This window comes from Atractosteus spatula, chromosome 7, assembly GCF_055471065.1.
Source record: "Atractosteus spatula isolate fAtrSpa1 chromosome 7, fAtrSpa1.hap1, whole genome shotgun sequence".
NCBI lineage: Eukaryota > Metazoa > Chordata > Actinopteri > Semionotiformes > Lepisosteidae > Atractosteus > Atractosteus spatula.
The window spans coordinates 11,341,067-11,364,683 of NC_142712.1; the positions used below are offsets into that span (position 1 = coordinate 11,341,067).

The 23,617-nt window shown below is 35.4% G+C and overlaps 1 protein-coding gene across 1 annotated transcript in view; it reads left to right on the forward strand.

Moving 5' to 3' along the window:
• The window catches only part of tmem135 (transmembrane protein 135), a 79,558-nt gene that overhangs the window by 30,307 nt on the left and 25,634 nt on the right, over positions 1-23,617 (forward strand). The window contains exons 5-6 of the mRNA XM_088920397.1: positions 1,261-1,326; positions 18,155-18,201. Coding sequence (XP_088776523.1) covers positions 1,261-1,326; positions 18,155-18,201 — 113 coding nt within the window. The remainder of the gene's footprint in view (positions 1-1,260; positions 1,327-18,154; positions 18,202-23,617) is intronic.

Genomic DNA, 23,617 nt, shown 5'->3' on the forward strand with positions numbered 1-23,617 from the left:
ATCCACATAACACACGTACCTGCACACAACAGTATTCACTAGGTAGTGATCATGTGATATTTTATTTTGGAATGTAACATTGATACGTTCAGTACACTTGTTGATTTTATTTATGTACAGTTTTTATAACTGACAGAATAAGAAGAGTTATAGCAAGCACTAAGACCACCTGAATTTCATAAGAAACAAAGGTTTCTAACATGCTCATGTGTGCACTAATTGAATTTTCATCCACGTATTGCAATAACTAGATGGATTATATGTGGAAAGTATTTTAAATTCATCTTTATTCACTCTTGTTTTTAGGCTTGATATCTGCAATCAGTCCTTTCAGATTTCAGATACTGTAGGAACAATTAATTAATTTGTTTCCTGTGGAGCTGATGTTTAGCAAACCTTTTTTATCTCAGCACATTCCTGCACACATTTAATTCAGTCAGACTGGACTGACATGAGTCATTGATGTTTGAACTGTTGGTGGCTACAGAATTAGGAATTCCTCCTCTTTATAGACAGACAGTTCAGCATAAAATGCAGACATATTAAAATATTCCCTTGTCAGCTCTGGAATGGCTTTCAAGGATAATGCAAGAACCATTTAAATCTTGCAGACTGTCACAGCCTATGAAGGAAATAGTGGAATTTAGTTTATTCTGATCAATATTGACATGTTTATGGCTTTATGACAACAGTTGTTGTCAATTGTTACATGTACAATGACAGCCCGTCTTTTCCTGGGGTATAAAACTGGTGTTCCTAATGGGCTGAATAAAGGTAATTTACCATTTTAATACGAGATATGTAGGCATTGTGGTGTTTCACACACGTATTTTGTCTGTACGATGACAAATATGTACAAATATTAAGTTCTAAATTTGCTTTCTGTTACAAGTTGTAGTTATTTTAGATGACTGATTATTGCTTGAAACCAATTAATTATTTGAATTTATAAGGCTGTTATCTACGATTCCAATTGTTACCCACCTTCCAAAATCCTCTCACATTAAAGGCTTGCGGTGATTGAAACATGACTACCTTTGTCATGCTGTGTAATACGAATTAAAAGATTAAGTGAAGTGTCACAAGTAACTGGAAAGACACTAGTTCAAGAAAACCATTGAGTTCACAGAGCTGTGGATTTAAATGTTAATCCTCTCTTTAGCAAATGTGCTTCATCCTCCAAAGTCTCCTTGAAATAAACACTTTTTCAAAAATGTTAATTTACCAAGCTCTGTGGTAATTTACTTTCTTTTTTTCCAGGCTACAGAGACGATATTCAGAATGGGAGTTGCAAGGGGAGTCATTAAACCCATCAGGCATGGAGAGGTAAACTCAGAGCATGATTAACACTTAAACCTTTCCCATAACAAAATGTTTCTGTAAAGAAACAGGGGCTCTTTGTTGCCAGCTGATTGAGAATTTGTTAGCGGTGTGATTGAGTTGATGTTTAGAAAAAAGAACAAAAGAACCAAAAAGAAAAAAAGAAAATCTGATATCGTAGCTTGCACAAGAACATAAAATAGGAACCATTTTTGCCAAATAAGGATTATTTTTCAGCTGTTTCATTTCATGAGTTGCAAGTATTTATAAAGTATTGAATGCAGATTTCACTTAAAACTCATAATTGATGATTATGTGAATTATTGCAGTTTAGATTGATAATTGAATTAATTGGGATCTGTATTTTTGGAAAAAAGCTCATTTCTTTTCCTTTTTTAGTTTTTAATTGTAATGTAAATAGTGATTAGCTAGTATGAAATTAATAATTTTAGAGTAATATCAGTTTTGAACTTTGGATCATTTCTAATATTACATAATAGCATTTCAAAAATTGAAACGCATCACCAATGCATTTGCTACCCACACCTGGCAAAATATCAAAACATCCTTTGTTGTATGGGAGAGGTAATGCACTGTAAATGTAAATGCTTTTGACTGCTAAGCACTTCTTCCAGTGTGAGCACTGTATAGCAAATGACTATTAATGGGTGATTTAATAGCTGAAAATCATTTTCTTTAGTACAGTTTATCTATGCAGCTGTCAAGTTCTTTGTCATAATTATCTGAGGCCTATACAGCGGGTTCTCTTGATATAGTGTTCATGTTTTTTTAATTTAAATTTGTTTTGTTTTCCTCACACCAATCTGGACTAGACAATTGTAGATTTTCAGTTGTAGTTGTATGATTGTGTAATTTTATATTTTCACATCTTGGTTTTCCACTATGAGCCCTGTAACTGCACACAGGGGAGAATGAAGAAGTGTAGGCAGACTCCACCGAGCTACCCACATTCATGCTGTTTGTCTTTTAACACGTAAACATCACCACAGCCTTATACCAGAGGTTGGTTAGCACCAGTCGGAGGAGATTCACGGGAGGCTGCAGGGGTCAGTATCGCTGAGATTGAAGGCCAACCAATCCCATCCTGCCATTGGTGGAGCTCAGCTATTTGTGCATCAACGTTTGGGGAATTCTGAACATCGCAGCTCGAACCCGTGATCACAGAGCTCATCCTATGCTTGGCCAAGTGCCTTTATCAGATGAGCCCCTAAAGCAGCCCCTTACTGTTCATATTTGTATGCAATACTAGTTCCCTTTGATAAAATTGTACCATTTAGTAGAAGCTGATCAAAAGAAACAATGGTGTGCAGTTTGAGGTTTAAAATTATTTTTCAGTTAATAACCATTAACCATTACATGCAGTTTATATTACAATGTTAACTTTCAATGATCCATATTCTTTAATCTAATTTAAAGTTGGATTGGATGGGAGAAAGCTGTTCTATCTCGAGAAACAGTTATTTATATTATGGCAGGAAAAGGGGATCTGTTTTACTTTTAAAAGATGTGCACTTATTTCAAAAGAGAACTACTCTAGGGTGGTTTGTGCTCTGAGAGCTTGTACAGAGAGCTGCTTCTTGTTCTGACTTGAAGTACAGTATATGTGTAGTGGTTGCGTATTAATAACTGGATTTTCATTTAGCGTGAAAATATGAAGAATTACAAGCTTTGTTGTGCATGGTTATTGCAGTTGTCATGCAAATTTCCCTGCAGATATAGCTAACATTTAAATACTTCAAAAAATGTCTGGACAAGAGTTTATAGTTTTCAATACCTATAAGCAGCAAAAATGTTGTTAGTAACCCATAAAATGAAAAACCAAATCTTGATAAAAGGAGCTACATGCCATTTTACCATCAACACGGAGTATCTCTTCTTGGCAGTTGTGATCCTCTTGTTATCCTTTACATTTTCTCTTGTAGAGATGGCCAAGTGACATTTAGGTTTCTGTGCAGTTTTATTTCATGTCCATAATATTTATTTCATTATCATGGGGAAGCTAATTCCTATTTTGAATTAAAGTATGTTTTCAAATCACTGTATAAAAGTTGTAAAGTAATTTCGAAATGATTAAACATGCAGCAAGATTCTGGTTCTTAACTTGAAGCCATTACTGTCCTGTGAAATATCCGATACAGAGAAAGCTGATTGAAAATGATGCTGTAATCTACATTGGTTTTCTGCCATATCTGGAAATCCACAGTTTTTTCTTCGTATGTTGAGATTCAATAAACCAGAAACCACAAATATTTGTGTTGTATAGTGCTGGTACTGACTGAAATCAGGTCACCCCCCCCCCTTAGTATCTTAGAGATTAGATTAGAACCAAGAAGAAAGCTTCTTGGACTTTATTTTCCAACTTTGCAGAGGAGGTAAACTTTGTCAGCTGTAGGTAGCCAGCCTTACTTTTTGTTTAAACAGCTTGGCACCATTTTTCATTCGGTCACGCTCTTGTTTGTTTTTGCGTGACACCCATTTTTTCTTACTTTTCAATCTGTATTGACTCCTTTAGTGAGTTTGATGGCCTGATTGATGAGGTAGTAGGTAAAGGTACTAGTGTAATGTTTTTTTTTAATCTCTATGAGGACCTGTCAGTCAAATTAAACATTGTCTGCCAAGTTCTCACGTTTTTCGTAAATATTTATTGTGATCCCCACAAGTAGAGGAAGATCACTTTGGCTGCTGGTTTCAGACTTTGTACTGATTTTAGAGAAGCAGTCTGATTTATTTTTGCTGTATTCCTTAATATGTTATCTTAATTACTGTTTACCTAAGCCTAGTTTCCGTGTATTTGTAAAAGCCTTGTTAACAGTATGTATGAAGTTTTACAATTGCCAGGTATCATTCCCAATTACAAGTTCATATTTTCATAGTCCATTAGTTGAGTCCTAACAACATTAGTCCTAAGTTGAGGATTAGACATTGAAATTAAATTTGTTCTACAAGTGAAGCCCAGTGTGTATGCACAAAGTTTATATTGTATCACAAGAAAAGATGATGTGTGACAGGTTGAAACATAAAACAGGTGCTGTAACAAAATCCAAATCTTTTTTAGATTGTCTTGAAAATGGATACTTGGACAAAAATTGTTTCTCCTAAAGACTTAAACATGGATCCTCATAAATATTTGAAATTCTTAATATGTTTGTTAAATGATATAAACCATTTTAAAGGGTTAAAAAAACAATTAAATAAAACTAGCTTGCATACTTTCATTTTACCAGGCATACAGAATCTCTGTAAAATTTTTGGTTGTAAAAGGCAAAAAATAGGTTGACTCTCAGCTGGATGAGGGATTTTTTATGTACTCCTAGGATGAAAATCATAAATCTTAATTGAAGAATGTAAATGCTACCCATTGCTGTGTATGGAAAACTGTACTGTTGTCTGGTCACACGGTTAAGAAAGGCATTTTTCCAAATTTAGCTATATCCACGTCAGGAGCTCTGGGGAAATTCTATATTTTTTGTTTCATATTTTTTATTTAGTATCAATGCCATGGAGTTTTTATTTGATTCCTCTCTTTTGTATTCTTGTCAAAGCAGGCAAAATAATAACTACTCTATAAATATAAATAGTTGAAGCCTTGCTATAGTGACTATTGGTATCTTGCAAATAACTTTACACTATAAAGAATTTAAAAGACAGTATGAGTTCCTTGAGAAAGTTTGTCTCAGGCAAAAATAAAGTATTCCCTGAGTAGTTATCTTAAGGTTTCCAAACTAGAAATCAAAATAAAGTCAAAGAAAATCTAAATTAAATCACAGTGGTGCTACCAGGAACCTGACAGGTCTTTGCTTTCTAGATATAATGTATTTGTGTTTTTCTTAATGACTGTGATTCTCTTCCCTTTTGTTTAAATACATGTGTAATTTACAGGGGTACAGTGAAAGGCATTTTCAAGGATTTCTTGTTGAACACTATTTCAAACTTTATTTCTTTTGGAGATAGTTTACTGGCAGGAGCTGGTCACTGGGGTTCCCAAGTATGATTTTGAAGGCAAAAGGAAGATGTGCGTTAATGGAAAATTGTTTTGGGGTTCAAGTTGGGCGTTTGAATGCTCAGCCATGGAAGAATTCTTTTCCTGTCAATCAGACACTACGTTTTGGTAAAAGTATTCAGATCTGATACCAAAATAGCAAGTTAGAAAGATTTCTGAGTAGTATTATTTTAAAGAAATGTTTGTTTGCCATGATAAGACTTAATCACCTTACTCAACAGGCAAATTATGTTTGATTTCCAAAGAAGAAGCAGATATTTTATGACATGTACTGTATGTACAGGAACGTGTGGGATATCCAGAGTCAAAATAAAAACAGATGTGGAGACAACCACTTTCAAATTTATATTAAAGGGTCAAATTGGCTTGGGTGCCAATACACTGCCCGAGGGCTGTACAAATTAATTATAGTTTTTATAAAATTACAATTTTTTTAAATTAAATATTTTCACCTTTAGCTTTGTCTAAACTACCACCATAACAGTCCTGAACATTTTGTTTCTTTGAAAAATAGTTTATTGATTACTGTGGAAGGAAAAGCCAAACCCTTAAAGTGAGATTTTATTCTGAGTGCTGGTTTATACACCTAATACTTGGCTCACTCAGTGACCTCTTATGTTGCGATTGTGGCAGCAATGCTTAGCTGGGTGTGTCTGGAACAATCATTGTCTGCATTCTGTAGACTCTTTGGCCTTGCAGTGAACTGAAAAAAAGAGAATGGTTATCAAGGTCTTGGGCGGCTGTTTTCCATGAAAAAAAACCAACAACAAATAAAGGTCCCGTTCTTTCGCAAAAGTTTAATTGGGAGAATTTTTCTCCAGTATGTGTTTAGCTGCCTATTCTACAGTATATGTGTTCCATCTTTGCAGCTGCGTATTTTAGCCTCGAGATGACCTTTGACTTTTCTACACAGTGTCCCCTCTATATGTCAGCTAGTGCACATTAATACAGACCATTCATGACTCCCAGGGAGCATGAGAAAATGTCAGCTACTATACGGCTCGAAGTACAATTACATGTTTTAGCCTTTTTTTTTCTTTCTCTTGTTTTCGTTAAAGAGGGTGAAAGGGCATCCTGAAAATGCTGCAGTCCCCCAAGTGTAGCTCTGTTTCAATTCCTGGCATTTTGGACAACATTACTTTCCTGTGATTTAAGGTGCTGCCAGACATATTTACTCCAGAGAGGTGGGTTAGAAAGGCAACTGCGATGTGATACCAGGCCTGTCTGCTTTCCCTTGTCGTAGAATTACAAAGAATGGCGTTCTTGGGGGGAAAAAAGGATCAGATAGTCTTATTCAGTTTTGTTGAAGGGGCTTCTACTGTTTCAAACGCTATCAGTGTTCAAGGTTTCTTTTAGGCTATTTCATGGTGTACTTCCCTGATTATACATAATGTCCACTTATTCATATTCATGTATGACACAAAACATGAAAGCACTATCTCCGGTTTAACAACAAAAGGTTAGGTTACTGTTACTTTTAATTCCTTTGAACACATTGAATAGATGCATCTCCTAAAAAAAAGTCTTTTAGGGAATTAGTTATGAAGAAAATCAGGAAACATTGCCTTTTCACAGAAGCCTTTCAAAGAAGCATTTTAAAATTTTTGCTTGTTCGCCTTTTGTTGTTAATTGTGTGGCATGTGTTACAATATACAGCATAACGTATATTTGTTTTTTTTTATTAACAACATTGATAATATGAAGATCTGTAAGGATAAAACCTATTATAATAATTTAATGCATTTGTAAAGTGCTTTTTCATCCCTGACCACTTTAAAATGGACACTAAAGTACAGACACTCTGCGGTGGCTTTCCATTAGGTGCCAGCTGCTACACTAAACAGCTGGAAAGCAACTAATAGATACTTAATGAATTTAATAGCATTTATGAAATTCTAAATGACCCTTTTTCTCTTTTAAAAATGTTGGCAAATGTTTGCAATTTTCTTTCCCACAACGTTTGATTTAGAAAAAACTATTTGTAAAATGAATCTTCATATATTCTGGAGCTTCACTGTTCTGGTGTGGTACAAGACCTTTGCTCTGTGACAAGGTGTATGAAGAAGGTTTTCATATCTTTGCACCACAAATGCTGCAGCATATAGACTATTAATGATGAACTGCATCCTGTCGCGCTGCATGTGATGGATAGAAGGTGTTTCCAATGTACTGTATGTTATACAGACTGCAGAGAGCCTGTATTGTTTCAGGATAGAGAATACAATAAGAGGATGTAAATGTGACACAGAGAGACCTCAGAGGAGACAAACTCTTTTATTCTTAATGATTCTCAGTTTTCCCACTATCAAACTCAGAGAGTTAGATCTTGAGTGTTTTGTATCACAAATATAATACAAAGTGCTTGTAGGAAAATTAGTTCATGTTGATTCACTCTTCAAGAACAAACATAAATGAGTAATAAATATAATTTAAATAGAACTAGCTCTGCAAATGTGTTAATGTTTTACAGTATAGTAGAACTTTGGTTCTACTTGATTAATAAGGTTTTGTGCTAAAACCAGTTTTAACTGCTGAATAAATTTAATAGCTGGACTCTAAATAGTTTCCAGCGTCAGAAGATGAAATTATACTTTCCACTTCCAGCTGTTCTGGCTCCTGCTGACGGCACAACCTGCCAGGTCACATCCAGCCATGTAATGACTGTTGTATGATTTGCAGCACAATTGCCTAATCAAGGTTGGCCAGTTAAGACAGGATGTCATTATATGGCTGTATTTTTAGTTTCCCTCCCTTGAATATGAAGCAAACATTAATTATAGCCGATACCAGAACAGAATGCTTGAAGCTGACCAATTGGTCATTATTGCAGTAGGATTTATCCCTGAAATAGTTTGACCATGGGCTCTGCAGAAGGTTGTGTAAATGTGCTGCAGAGACAGCTGGAGCTCTGGTACTGTCACTTTTCCACTAAAATTAGTAAGACATCAGGTTTAATCCTTTTGCCTTTCAGTTCTGCGCAGCGTTTGTATAGTTTTCACTGTACACCTTGGGCTTCTAGGAAGAGTGCACTGGAACTAATGACTTGTTTCCACAAGCCTCGTCTTACAAGGATAGCTCATAATTGAAGAACAAAACGCTGCCTGTCATTAGGCATCAGCTCACTTGTTGTAGTATGGAGTGCACAGCAGGGGCACCTGCTATGGTATTTAAACTATCACAGGCCATAGATGAAATCCCTTGACACCTCACTTACACTGTCAGAAATTCACATGTAGCTCTTCGAACAAATGTAATTAAGATTTTTTATAACTAATGGTTAAATCTGAAGGAAGAACACTGGCAAAAGAGAATAAAGGAAAACAAGTCAGTTAACTGAATTCAGTATTTGCTAGTCTTATGGTGTAATAATACAGCTAAAATCAAAACCATAAAGCCAAGTAATGAAACCGCCATTAACAGTGCCTGGAAATAGTGTTTACATAGTGTATCATGACTGAGGCTCCTGTTGCAATGTGTTTTATGTGACAGGATACTTGGCACAAGTTCTGAAGGAGATTCACAAGAGTACATTAATCACTTGACAGAAAGTATTGTTGTGTATTCATTGTTCACACTAACATTATGACAGATAACCTAGCCAAAGAATAATCTCAATCCCAATTCTTCAGTCTGTTCCTTTTTTTTTTCCAAACAGCAGAAGCAGGCCTCTGCTTTTATTGTAGTTTTCTGCTCATTTATTATGTAAGTTTTCTGCAATCAGAAGCCCGGATAACAACATTTAAGTATAATTTTTTTGGCCATAACATTTCATTGAAACTGTATGCTTTCTTTTTATGTAGTTTATTAATGCATATTTCAGTCACGACTCTCATCAGGACAAACAGATTGTAAATGTGTGGATAGTTTAGTCTTTCTTCAACCAAAATAAATTTAAGTTGAAATAACTTTAATTTTTTCTAAGCTTCTGAGTGACAGAGTAAACAGTGCATTTTTTGAGCTTTTAATCCCTAACAAATTGTGCCCAGCTGGATCTAATAGCACACTTGAATTATGAGATAAAATCAGACTGTTGCTTTGTGCATCTGATATTAATTAAGCTGGCGGCTCGTTGAATGGCTAATTGTCAGGAGCTTCATATTAACCCCTTGGTAGCCCTCTGATTCCTCTTATACCAGCTTTGATTTATTTCTTATATTTTTAGCAATTTTAAATTATTTCTTAGTAGCTGTTTTGAATAGTTGTATAAGTAACATCTGAATAAAGTGCAATTATGTAAGAATGTGAGTTTCAGTGAGACTGCAAACCCTACATCTAACATTTTAAATTATGTTACACAAGGTATGCTTATACCTAAAGACTAAAAATTCTTTTTGAATACAGTAAATTTGTTTAACTTAGCCAACAAGAAAAAAAATTAGTTTAAGCAATACTGTTGGTCAATTTGATACTGTGGACCTATGATACTTATTATCCAAATGATCACTGAAATACTCAGTTGGGAATTGTGACTTTTACATGCTGTGCCTTGCATATTGCAGTGTTTAATAAAAAAATGAAATGAGCATTTTGTTTTTGGCTTAGCTGTTTTTTTTACAAGGGGCCAATGGTGAAGAGAAGATGTGTGCTCTTTCTGTAGAAGACCACCCCAGTTTCATTGACCTCTGCCCTGAGATCTGTTAAATGGCACTTTTCCCGGCAAAGCAAGTGTTGTGATGTAGTGATGGTTTGGGATTTGTGGAATTCAGGGCAGTGAGACGTATCTTTTTCTTATCAGGGGCAACATTTTTTTAAGGTAAACATCAGAAAAGGCTGGAAACAGCAAGCAGCAGGAAAAGATAGAACTATTCTTGAAAACCCTGCAGAAAGCCATTTGTAGGCAGTTACACTTCATGTCTCTGTTGTGGAATAATAATAATAATTCCTTACACTTACAGTATATAGCTTTTCAGGACACTCCACTCAAAGCGCTTTACAGATAATAGGGACTCCGCTCCACCACCAGCAATGTGCAGCATCCAGCTGGATGATGTGACGGTAGCCATAGTGCGCCAGGACACTCAGCACACATTAGCTGTTAGTGGGGAGGAGAATAGAGTGATGAAGCCGATTCATAGATGGGGATTATTAGGAGGCCATGATTGGCGAGGGCCAGGACACCAGGGTTATACCCCTACTCTTTTGGAGAAACACCCTAGGATTTTTAATGACCACGAAGAGTCAGGACCTTGGTTTTACGTCTCATGTGAAGGACGGCGCCTTTTTACAATATAGTGTCCCCATCACTATACTGGGACATTAGGACCCACACAGACTCCAGGGTGAGCGCCCCTGCTGGCCCCACTAACACCTCTTCCAGCAGCAATTTTTATTTTTTCCCAGGAGGTCTCTCATCCAGGTACTGACCAGGCTCACGCCTGCTTAGCTTCAGTGGGTTGTCAATTGTGAGTTACAGGGTAATATATAGTTGCTGGCATGTAAGTTTCAGTAAGTTTTCTTTCCCAAGTACCCTAGAGATTTTAGTGTCTGTAGTGCATATTGAAATAGTTATGTTCATTCCAAAGTATTAAAAGATCTTTTCTCCCCCGTTTCTGATTCCTTTTGGAAAAGGGGAGAATAAACTGAAAGCACTGTCATCCACTGTAACATCCATCATTGTTTTGTCATAGCTTATCTCAAGTGTCATTTACCCTGCTGTGATTTTGAGTGCTTTATCAGTAACAGATGGGCTGCTGGGAAGGGCTGGTCCTAGCTGGTGGACCCTGAGTTACCTGTGCCATTGTTATTTTGAGTGAAAAGGTGGTATGGGGTTCAAAGGGTCACAGTGAGGCGGTGGAGCCCCAGGCAGGGAGGTAATGAGGGTAAAATGTAACCTTTATGTTAGCCTGCTGTGGAGGTCCCTGTGTTTGTTGACAGAAGCAGGCTAGGTCAGGGGTATTTCAAAGGACACCAGTGTTTCCATTTGGTATTACCTATGTTTAGCACAGCGACAGAAAAAAGAAACACCCATAGCAACCCTCTCTGTCTGTTTCTACTGTAGAATGGTGCCAGACTTTTGTAAGCCTCCATTTTTTTCATAAAACATCACCCTAAGGTATTTCTTGCTTAAAGAATGCTTAGAGATATTTTCAATCACTTATCATTATAAGAAGTATTGAATTGCAGTGGGCCGGAAGGGCTCCAGTCTGGGTTACCCTGGTTAAAACAGTGCAAGGCCTCTTAACAGTTTTTGAAAATGACGAGGGACCATGTCATTACTTTGATTGTTTTTAGTGACAGTTTTGAAATGTGGAATCCCATAGGATTCATTAACCACCCTTAGCTTGTTGTGTTAGTGGCTTCCAGCATCTGGAATAGATGTGGATAGACGACCATACGGTATGTAGCAAAATATAAGCTATAAATACAAAATGGGAAACATTGAGCTTGAAAAGACTACGTAAGAGAGTTAGGTGTTTATGTTGACAGATCATTTATACTTAGACAATGTGGGGAAGCAATAAAAAATGCAAACAAAATGTAAAAGTATAGGATATTTAGTTAAAAAAGGCATAATTTAAATTGAAGAATGTTATGTTAAAATGGTGAAATGCATTATTAAACCCTTATTTAGAAGATGGTGTACAATTTTGGTTACCATGTTATAACAAAGGTATTGCTGCTCTGCAATCACTCCGGAGAGCATACAGGTACATTCCAGGGCAGAAGGGAATGTCCAGCACTGACAGGCTATAGGAACCGTTTTAGTCTGGATCAGGGAAAACTGCTAGAAGACCTGATCCAGATAGCCTTGTTAAAGGCATTGACGAAATCATCGCTGTGGAATTCTTCAAAATAAACCAAAGACCAGAACTGAAAGCTACGTGGAAGTGCATTTAAAACTGAGATCAGAAGGCTCTTCCTTGTGCAAACTGTAGTTGCAGAAAGATTGTGAGAGTGTGGAACGTGCTACCCAGCTGAAGATGATATTCAGCTGTTCTTTTAATTAAAAACAAGGTTGTGATCCTTGGATGAACTACTAAATGGGCTGAATGCTCTGTACCCGTTCTTATGTTCTTAACTCATATCCAACAGAAATCAAGATCAAAACATAATTTTATCTGTCAGATATTAAACTAGTATTTGCCATATTAACAAATTGTAAGTAAAACAGACATGTTTCTTCCACATTTTTGTGTAGTGTTCTCTTTTCTTTGCTTTCAATTTGCGATATCTTTTTCCATTATACTTAACCCACTTGTCTGGTTAAACTATTACTCTGTCTTGTCCTTCATTAAAGCCAGTATGGCCAAAGCTTTTCATATGTAAATCAATATAATTTGTAGCTCTTCCCCTGTTAGTAAGCCATGATCAAAGCTGTGCAAGACAAGAATGGCTATCTGCACAAATGCAATTTTTTTTGTTGGAACACAGGTGTCTAATTATCTTTTCTTGTATTTCACACTTTTTTCTCAACTCAGTATGCGTACCTCAAGGTGCTTTCTAATGATTTAATGAGCACCATTTTATATGTAGAGAGGACGTATTAATATATATTTTGCTGGTTTATCACTTCAGAGTGTATACAATAAAGAGTTGTTGTTTCTTTGTAGGCTATATATGAAGAGAAACATCTGCTCACATGGTTTGTGGTATGTTCTTTCATGTACATTGCAGCTTTTCAGTTTGGGTTTTACTTCTGGTGCACATTGAACCATGAGGACACTCCTGAATGAAAGGCAGTCACAGGATTCAGGATTCAAGACATTCCCAAAGCCTGTTGAGCATTAAAATAAAATATAACAGAGATTCACCTTGGAAACAGTGGCCTTTTATGGATTAAAAAAACTTGTTTATTTGTCAGAAATGTTAAGAACTGCTGTACATAAATGAGAATGTGTAGATTGGAAAGAAGAGATTTACAGTGACCCCCAGTGGTAAGTGGGAAAATTGATAGTCACGTACTTGAATATATATGAAAATATGAAAAAATAAAATTAGGTGGCAATACGATGTATTTGCCATATTTAAAACATTTTTTATGTTTGAAAAATTGGTAGATTGTGCTGCGTTTTTTTTTTGTATTTTCGTTCAACTTCCTCTCTTTGGTCATCGTTCCTTTTGTTTCTTCACTCTCCAGCCAAAGCAAAACAGATTCTTGTCAGTTTTGAGTGTCAAACCCTGGAAATATTGTCTGGGTTTCCTTTTTGGAACTGACTTTGTTTGCTAAAGCTGTTGTGCAGCTCAGATACTGTACAATTATTAATTTATTCTCAGATAAAATCTTCATATCTGAAGAAAAAAAGCAAAAGATGTCATAATTACCTCCACTAGAAAAAAATAAATATTTGAGTAACCTCTGAATAAATGGTTATAATAAAGTCTGATCTATCAGCACCTGAACTTAAGCCCTTAAGCCTTTCTGTTGTTAATGCTGGGATCCTGTCAGCCTGTGACTCCAACATGTTAATTTTTCTGAGCCTGCATTACCCTGAGGGCTCATTCTATTGAATGATGACAGCTCATGTCAGCTGTACATTACAGTGGCTCCTGTCTTGGGAAATGTGAGATCCTACTCGTTTGTTACCCAACTGGCCCTTTTTGTTTCTTTCACATTCTCAGTAAACTGATATTGCATTTCCACAATGTATTTGGGACTTTTTTAACATCCTGTATCATTATTTGCTATTAAGAAGATGGTTCTTTGTAATACAGTAATTAAAGTTAAATTGCATTATTTTTTTTTTATTCATAAGCCATAGCTTTGTGTAAGTTCAAGCAGGAAACTTGATGAGTTTGAGTAATTCTGGATACTTTCTTTGTATCAGGATGTTTCTGATCTATATCCTGTATTGAAGTTTAACCATATTATAATTATTCATAATTATGAATGTATGTAACCAAAACTTTTAACAGATTATAGATTGGTTGTGGTAATAAAGGGTTTTTAGTTCTATAAACAGAGACATTTCGTATTTCTGGTAAAACTAAAGCTGGAATGTTTTATCATTGCCTTGTTGGATTCACCCACATTCATATTTGGACAGACCGCCAGTCTTTACTACAAGGACCTTTTAACATTGTTTTGCCTTATCTAATCTGACAGATAAAATAAACACTGGGGAAAATAGGACATGACTGTTGCTCTCTTGGTATCTCTTTTTTTCTCCTTTTTCTGTAGAAACAATGCAGATTGGAAAGGTCGTGCAACCAGTCATAGAGGAATTTGGTTTCTGTGCAAACTTTTCCTTTTTTTGCAAAGGGGGGGATCTCAGAGATTTGCTTTGTTTGTTGCACTAGCATAACAGCATTGTAGGGTGACTGGTTGCAGAAAAAATCGATCTCATGCTTCAGTCCACCAGCTTTGTCTTTCTGAAAGAGGCATGGCATGACTCATTTGTAGAGTGTTATCCTTGACATTCGTTTTTAATTTTATACGAAGGGAAAAAAAATGCGTTTGTCAGCATTGTAAAGGACACATCATTACAGCGTGTAAAAGCAGAAACGAACTAATGCACCCCTTAATGAAGCTCTTAACAGGAGATGACTTCAAAGGAAGTGTGTATCTGATACTTGGTTTTGGAGTCTGCAATCCATCTGCAGGTTGGAAAGCAGTTTATACAGTGCATAGATTGTTTGTTCGGAGCCTTCATGTCCTAAACATTAAACAAATAAAACTCTTCATTGCTGCATTGATTAGCGACAGTACAGATGGAAATGTCATTCTTATTTTATAAATAATCTCTGACATTTGCGGAAATTAAAAGCCACAAAGAAACAAACAAGAACTGTAATAATGTGTAATGTAATTATAAAGCCTGCTTTCAAACCAGTGAATTTGCTTAAATATTTGACTTCCTGTGTGTTTACCTTTGGCCTCTTTTTTTTTAAAAGTTTGGCCTTCACATTGTTAAAACCTTTTCTCTCAGTTTAGCAACAGAATTGAAACCTCTGCTGGAAACATTCCAAACTCTGTTATTTGTTTACTGTTGACACAGAAGTCAGAGGATTTGATTTCAGTTACAGAGTGGCGATCATAACATGAATTGGCTGCTAATGTCTGAAACAAATACTGCTTTTTTATGTCATTTTGCTATGAAGAACTTAGTGGTCGTGCATAAACAGATCTCCATTTCAACTTGTACTTATTGCAAGAAAATAAGTTAGAATGGATGTAAGCCAAATCTACACCCAGACTCTAGTATGTTCTTTTTTGTACCTTATTTTTTTAAATTGTAAAATGATTCATTCCGTTAATTTCAGAAAACAAATTCTTAATGTACTGTATAATGTTCACAGAAACATTTAGTTTGTGATAGTTAAGTTCTATTTCTATTTACCAAACACTTAAAGCAAAGGTTTTTATATTAATGTTATATACCTGTATTACTGTATATATCAATGTATTTTGTATATAAATCTTTATTTTCAAAGAATACAAGACCAGCTTGATAGACTGCCACAATAAACACTGAAGAATCATTCTTTTTCTCATCTATCTTTTACTCTTATCTACACATGATTTACAATCATGGGGAATATGTATATTGTTTTAAGGTATCAAAAAATGCTTTTGCATGAGTAATGAGTTTCACTTAGTGTGTGAAGAGGTCGAAAGTGGTCAAGCGGCTATAGGACGGCCGCTCTCGGCATGAATCTTGTCCTTCTGGCTGTGTGACTAATTTTTCTTGAAAGGCCTAGTGAGGAAAGGCTGGAGGGAAAGTGTCCAAATTGCTGGGAGTTGAGGGATTGCAGCTGACTGCGTGACTCCACTTCATTTCCAATCACTCTCACAGTGGGAAGTTGTTTGGTTGTTCTGCTAAGCTGAGTTCTGCCTTGTCCTCTTTTTTTTTCACTTGTGAGGGAGGAGACAGCCCTGGTATTTACACAGCAAGTGTGACCTTTCCTTAATGACAGATGCTCGTTCATTTCATTTCTGCTTGGTTCTGTAATTTCCGATTAATGTGCTGACACAAAACACTATTTCAAAATGTCTGTTTTTTATTAAAAAATAATAAAAAAACAATTTCTATGTATAACATAGTCTGCAGATCTTTTTATTTATGCCATTTATAGATTAAGGAATGTGGTGTGATTGTCTATCTCAATTCAACTGAAATGCACAAAGGCATATCTTTAAAATATCAGACTTTTATTAGGCAGAATGGTTTACCAACTTGGATACTGTCTCTTAAAATGAGATAAATATAAATACAAGTTGAAGTGGAAATGATAAAACTGCAAATATTATTGCTAAGGCGACCACTGACTTAAATGACACAGGGTCATCTTCCATAATGATGCCTTATTTACATGATTATACACACAGAGTATACAGATATGTATACAAAGTAACATACAATAATCAGCTGGGACTGCAACCTTCACTGTAGTGACTGGGAATATTATAGTAACAGAATTCTAATTGACCTGCTATTGTGTTACTTAATATAGCAGCTCTTTGTGTCACAGAATGACATTGACACAATTTAAATCTGGGTCATTGTATTACCCATTTGCAAATTCACAAATCATAATTTGATTTTGTAAAATCAAAAAGAATACTGTTTTGCAGCATGACCTGAAATGTATTCATGAAGACAATGTTAATAGAGCATAAAATATAGTACATTCCTTGGTATAAGTAAGCAATTGGTGATTCCACAATACAGTACATTGTTGTTTAAACATATTTGACATATGTCAGATGTAATCACTGTCCTGGTCATTGAAAATTACAAAAATTTGTGTCAGAATAATTGCCTGTTTTCTCCTAACTTGTTTTTTGGAACGATTTTGATCCTGTCTGTTAGTGGTGCCTGTGGGGCTTATTGGCAATGAAGTGTTAATGGTATGTATGGCATTTAACAGCTGTTGAGGTTTAGGTGTGAGCACTATGGCACATGGCCAGGTGATATCTGGAAAAAATATAGCTTTTTTTAGTATGATAACATCACATTTTGTAGAGGAGAAAAATGTATTTATAACAAACTATGATGTTGTGCAATACTAGTATGTAGTTCAATGTAATTTGGGGTATATCTTTACAGCAGTCCACAGTCATTGTGTAAGACCAACACCTTATATATATACTGTATTTGTGTGTATTGTTTGCATGTATAATATTAATGCATTAACATTTTTTGTGTTCCATAACACTGAGGGGGGAAAATATTTCTTATTCTGCCTTTTAATTTAGCTAATTCATAGTGGCTGGAGGTTTTTTAAAACACACCATAAACCTGAAAGATGTTCCTTATATACAGTATTTACATACCTATAATTCCTCCTATCATACAGTTAGAGAATGCCCGTTATAGAGAGCTTGTCTTGATGCTGTCAAAATAGACACATTGGCCAGGTATTATGTTGCCTCAAGCAACATACAGTAGCAGGGGAACATATACTATACCAACTGTCATGACTCTTAGGGGTCCCTGGCATTAGGCATCTGTTGCATAACACAGTACACTGAGAAGACCTGGCTGCACTGTTGTAATCTCTGTGGCTAAATCTTGTGAAGTATTTTGGAGAGTTTGATTTACTATTACTAAACATACCATTGTGTAGTATTTTGCTTGAGCCGTGCACAGTATATACACATTAAATATAATATATATTTAAGTTATTTAAGTGTGTGGGTAAAAACATATTTCCCCAGCTGTGGCAAAACATCAGTTCCCTAATGTACTGTAGGGGAATTTAATGCCGGTCCGGGGGCGTAATGTCCCTTTGAGATTCATTTTTCACCACAGTGAATACACAGTGAATGAAAATCTGATTATTTCAGCAATTGTTGTGAATTATGTGTGACACTATGTATAACATTTCAGCTTTCTTCATGTATGTTTTTTTTTCTTTTTTATGTATGCACAGGTGCTGTTGTTTTGCCTGACTGCCTCTCTGTACATGTTTTTCTTCCGGTAAGTGGAATCATTACCTTTGCATGATGGGAATATTTACATGGCGCAGAGACTCTTTATCTCATTAAACTCCCTCCACATATTTCTAATTAAAAAGGAATCTGGAGTCCAGTGACCTAAACTTCAGTTGTAAAATTAGGGGCTCTTTGACAGGGAAAGAGCTGTTATTGTTAGTAATTCCTAAGTTTTTTTCCTCCAATTTTTTATATTGAACAAAAAATGTTGACGTCATTTGATGTTAATGTTGAACGAAGCCATTTGAAAGGATACTGAGTACACGTATATCTGAAAGCAGTTCACTCAAAGTTTGAGAAGCCTTCTTCCACTTAAAGTGCCCTCTAAATATTTATACAGTTTCAGAGTGATTTACAAATTTACATTGGCTAATATCCCAGTGGTAGTCAAAGCAGTTTTTTTCTTTTCTGTTACTGAAGTGCAGTAATGAACATTAATCTTCTCAGAGGTAAAAAACAAACAAACAAATCAACAAGACAAATAGAAGATCAGATTCTTTTCCTCAAAATGTACATAACTACATGTTTGGAATCTGTTGTCCAGTCAGGAATGAGGATTTGTTTAAATAAAAGTAAATGTCATCGTCTGGTGTTGCTATGCTAAACTTCACAGAATAATCAATAGAAGTAGGCAAGTTCACTTTCTTCACAACTGATAAGCCTAGCCCAGTCATCTGAAACCAAGTTAAAGAAAACATTACTTCCATCCTCCCCTTTTAAAATAGTGATAGTGATCTTGAGAAACACGGACTCAAGAATGAGAATTCATGGCTTACTTTGTTGTACCTTTCAGGTCACTGATTGATTGAGTTTTGAGTATGATTATAGGAAGAGATTTGGGCAGAGCCTTCACAGATTGAATGGCACCCCTGGGTCAGCCAGTTTTTGTATTTTATTTCTCTGTGAACAAAGCCGTCTGCATGAAAGCATTGTGTTGAATGAGACAGACTCCTTTTGAGATACATGTCATGGTTCATTGGGGAATGCAGAGAGCATGTAGCTGAGGAAAGGGGGAGTTGGTGGGGGAGCATGAAGTTTAAATGAAGAACACAAGGTGGGCTGGATCACCTTTGACAGTTCATGAATTAGCCCTCCAATTATTTCTGGGGCAAGCAATTAGGCTGGTATCGTAGCTAAAAGAATTTGCTTACACTTCCTCTTTAAAAGCCAGGGCTCTGGCATCTGTTACTGGACTCTGTCTGAATTTGCTAGCAACTTTCTCACTAAATTATGTCTTTCACTCAGCAATCTGTATCAACAGCTGTGTTAAGAAAAAAACATAGATCCATAGATAGACATTATTGTATAATGTTGTATTAGGATGCTTGTGCGCCACCAAATTCTATTCATAAACTGAAACGTCTTGTTGTGACTGTGCACCTCGTAGTTTGATAGTTACAAAGAAGCAGGTGCACTAAGTTGTAAAAACATAAAACATTCTGTATTTTTATACTTGTTGGTGTTTTGTAATGGTCATTGAGCTCTGTAATAAATGTGGACTCTTTAAAAATAGTTACATGATGAAGAATACATTGCCAGCATTTTTGGCTTAATACTTTGTGACAAGAATGGCATTCATGTGTCAGAATCTTATATACTTAAAGTCCCTTCTTGTTTCTGTACCTAAATACTGTGCATCACATACTAAAAAATAATGGTGAATACATTACCATAAAGTCTGTACTTAATGCTAAAAGGAAAAAGACATTACTTTTGTGATCACAAAGTAATTTCTTGAACAAAAAAAAAAACCTTAGTTCCACGATGATCAAGTGTTCAGTAATTTCTTCAAAAGTAGATATAACAGTATCAGGCTTTTTGTGTATACAGTATGTGCAACATGCAAAGATGTGTGGGGAAAAAAACAACCTATATCTGGTTGTCAAGGCAGTTTGTTCCTTAATCTTTATCACACAAGTTTAAGCTGGACGCCTCTTTGCTGGGCCATCCATTACTGGATTGGCAGGGAAGCTGTACTTTAAAGGGCAGAGCTAGTGTAAACAGAAAGAGCCTTGAGTGCATTGATTCACTTTTTTTTCTGATTTCAGTGTTTTATTTACACACCAAATCACAGCCCTTTGTTTTTCAAAATCACAGAATGCCATTGAATTCTGAACAATACACGAATGGTGCATTTAGTAAATGTTAATTTGGTTAATTTTAATTTTTGATATGTAAGGGAATATTTATGACGAAAGAGAAACTATATAATATTTTTCTTTTATTCTGACTTTTTTTATTATGAGATTTTAAAAATATTTTCTTAAGTTGTAGTCTATTATCTAGTACTTGTTTCGTGTAGAAACAGGTAGGACTTGTATATGTCTTAGTCTATGTTTATAATTACACTGAGAAGATCAGTGTTCCTTGCACCTGTTTTCTACCTGCTATTATTACTGATTGTCATGTTGAGGCAATAAAAGAGCTTAGAATACTGTCAAGGAAGCAGTAAACATGACTCCTCGTGGCTTCATAGATCTATAAAGCCTCACTTGTGATGGACAATATCTATATTAATCGTTTTTGCTACTTTAACGCCTCATATATTGTTGATGTTGTTTTTTCTGTCTCTTTCTTTTTACTTGAGCCTGCCTTTGTATCCTTTTTAACTTAAAAAAATGAAAATAAATAAAAAAAAATCAGTAACAGAGCCACACCGGTATTATATGTGTATAGAACTGTTTAGTTCGCAAAAAAAGAGAAAATTGTCATGTTGTGGAAGTTTGCGTGTTTTCTTTTATTTGTATGAGAGAGAGGTTAAAGAGAAAAAAGTTTTGGTTTACCCTGATGATGTTGATGTTGTTTTTTCTTGATGAACAATGTCATAGTGAAGGATTTAATACCATTCTTTCTGAATTTTAACTGCTGTATTAATAACCAGGGACTTTGACTAGATAGGCATAGTCAGGCCAGTTTTGAAATGGATCTGCAGTGTATAAACCTGTTTTGTAAAAGTAGTAGGTTTTTAATATGAAAGTATTATTAAGTCATGTTTATCAAAATGTTATTTTTTTAACTTTTTTGAAAGGAATGCTTAAAGGTGTGAATTAATAAAACCCTTGTGCTTTCTGGAACAACAGCCTTCTAAATCAGTTCCATTTAACTACACTTGTAATACAGCTACAATGCTGTTGACTGTACATATTTTTATGTTTTGAAGTTCTGGGCTTTAGCTTGGCCCAGTCCAAAACTTTGTGGAATCACTCGAGAATTTTTTGTAATCTTGCAAAAAAAAAAATTTATGATTGCTCTTTCTTAAGCAAGTTTTATTTCAGTAGTATCACAGGATACACAATGACAGCCCTGCCTTGATATTGTCTATTTAATATACGTTTCATTATTCCACAACCAGCAGGTGCTGAGAGTTTTCCCAGCCCTGTTATTCAACCAGTTCAGCTTCTTTGCTCATGTGGGGGAGGGGGTATTTGTATCAAGCTATTTGGTTTCTGTTAATTACGGTTCTCTTTGTGGTGGTGTGCATGAGTTGGGGCTATCAAAAAAATCGAGACGGTGTATGATTTTCTTTCTCCATGCTTCTCACCTTTCTTCCAAAGATCAAAGCTTACTCCCTTTATTCTTGTATTTTTGTGGGCTCCTATTGCAGATGCATAGTGCTGAGTGTTCATCATTCAAATGGAAATTTTGTTACTTAAAATTATGGGGAGGGGGTTCGTTTTCTCAGCACAGAGATGAATCAGCACCAAAGCAAAAAGTAATACATTATTTTCTATACTTTAGAGGGCCTTAATGTGTGAGCATGCATATCCTGTTTTCCTTGGAATAATGTATATTCTCCTTTTCGTAGCTAAAAACTGAAACACAACAGTAAAACACAAACCAGAGAACGTAACTATAACTTGAAACTATAAACGACTGCATTTATTACATGAGAACAGTGGATAGGTTTTTACACAAACAGTTGTGATAGTGTGAAACAACATTCTCTGTCATTTTGTGGAAGCCAATAACCTGGCTTTTTTCAAGAAACAGCTGGATGAAATCTGCACATCAATTAACTTCTAGCAACCAGACAAACTAGATGAGCCCAATGCTCTCTCTTGTTTGTAATCTTCCTTTTGTTCTTACAACAGTTATGAAGAGCATTGTTAGTGCCTTTGGTGTTTTTTACTTTATCTCTACTTTTAAGGCTGATTTAATTTTTGCATTATAATTTGGCTTGCCATAAATTTATATCTGTCTTTATTATAATATCAAGGGTATTTCAAATATGACTTCATTGAATCATGGATGTGCCGCAGGGTTGAATCAAAACTCTCCCGAACAATGAAAGAAGTAAAAGTAGAACTGTGGAAAATGCCTCTTAATGCAGTTAGGAGCTGTCAGTAAATAGAAATACAATCAGTTTAAAGTAACCACATCACAATCACTGCATTTATACTTAGATCAGTGTGATGAAGCAAGAACAGCTTCTTTAAACCCTTTAAAGCTCACAATGAATCATGTTTGTTTGAATTAAGAAACATTTTGTCATGTGGCAATAAGATGATCTCATGAAGTCACACTGAAGATCTGCAGTTTAAAGCTTTGTAATTGTAAGACCATTCTTATCTCAAATATTTTCTTAATTTACAGCTCTTTATTCAGAAAAAAAAATTCTGTGTCATCCTCGGATGCTAATCAGACAAAAACGTTTAATTTACATGTTGAGCTGAAACTACAAACTTAAAAAACCCTTTGTAGCAATTGGCAGCTTCTGAGGGAAATTATAAAATGCAGCATATTGTTTGTTTTGTTTTCAAGATTTAATAAAAATAAGTAGGCAGTTATTTTGTATGTTTTTTATGTAATTTTGTTATGAAAAAAAGCCCCTCACCTCAAACTCCATTTTCCAATTGGACATGAAGACACTGCTAAGACAACAATGACATCTTGCTCTTGGAGATGAAGTTTCAGGGTTGGTTAAATAATGATATGCCTTATTAAAAAAGATCACAAGGCTTGGATTCTACATTTTAAATGCCAGAAATAAGCTAAATGAGCCATGTTTTCTTCCCTCTTTGCAACATGTCTGTGAAATCAAATTTTCATGGTATAACAAGCCAAATCTATGCCCTATCTTGTGACAGAGTAATAAAAAATAATCCAGAAGGCTGAGGTTCATTTAAGTGTGACTCTGGTTTTAGTCATCATGAGAATTAGGGTTATACTGTAATGTCATTTAGGTAGTAAATAAAATTACTTCAAAGTAACTTATAAATATCAGCCATCACTTGTGTTCTATTGTAATAAACTATTCTGTAAAAACGAAGACATCCGAGATCATTCTGCTGTATCAACGCGCCACACAACCAGATACTCACTATAATTGTGACTGATGGGACTTTCCTTTGGTACCCCCTGGTGGTCATATGTTTAATTGACGCTTTTCTAATATCTTTTTG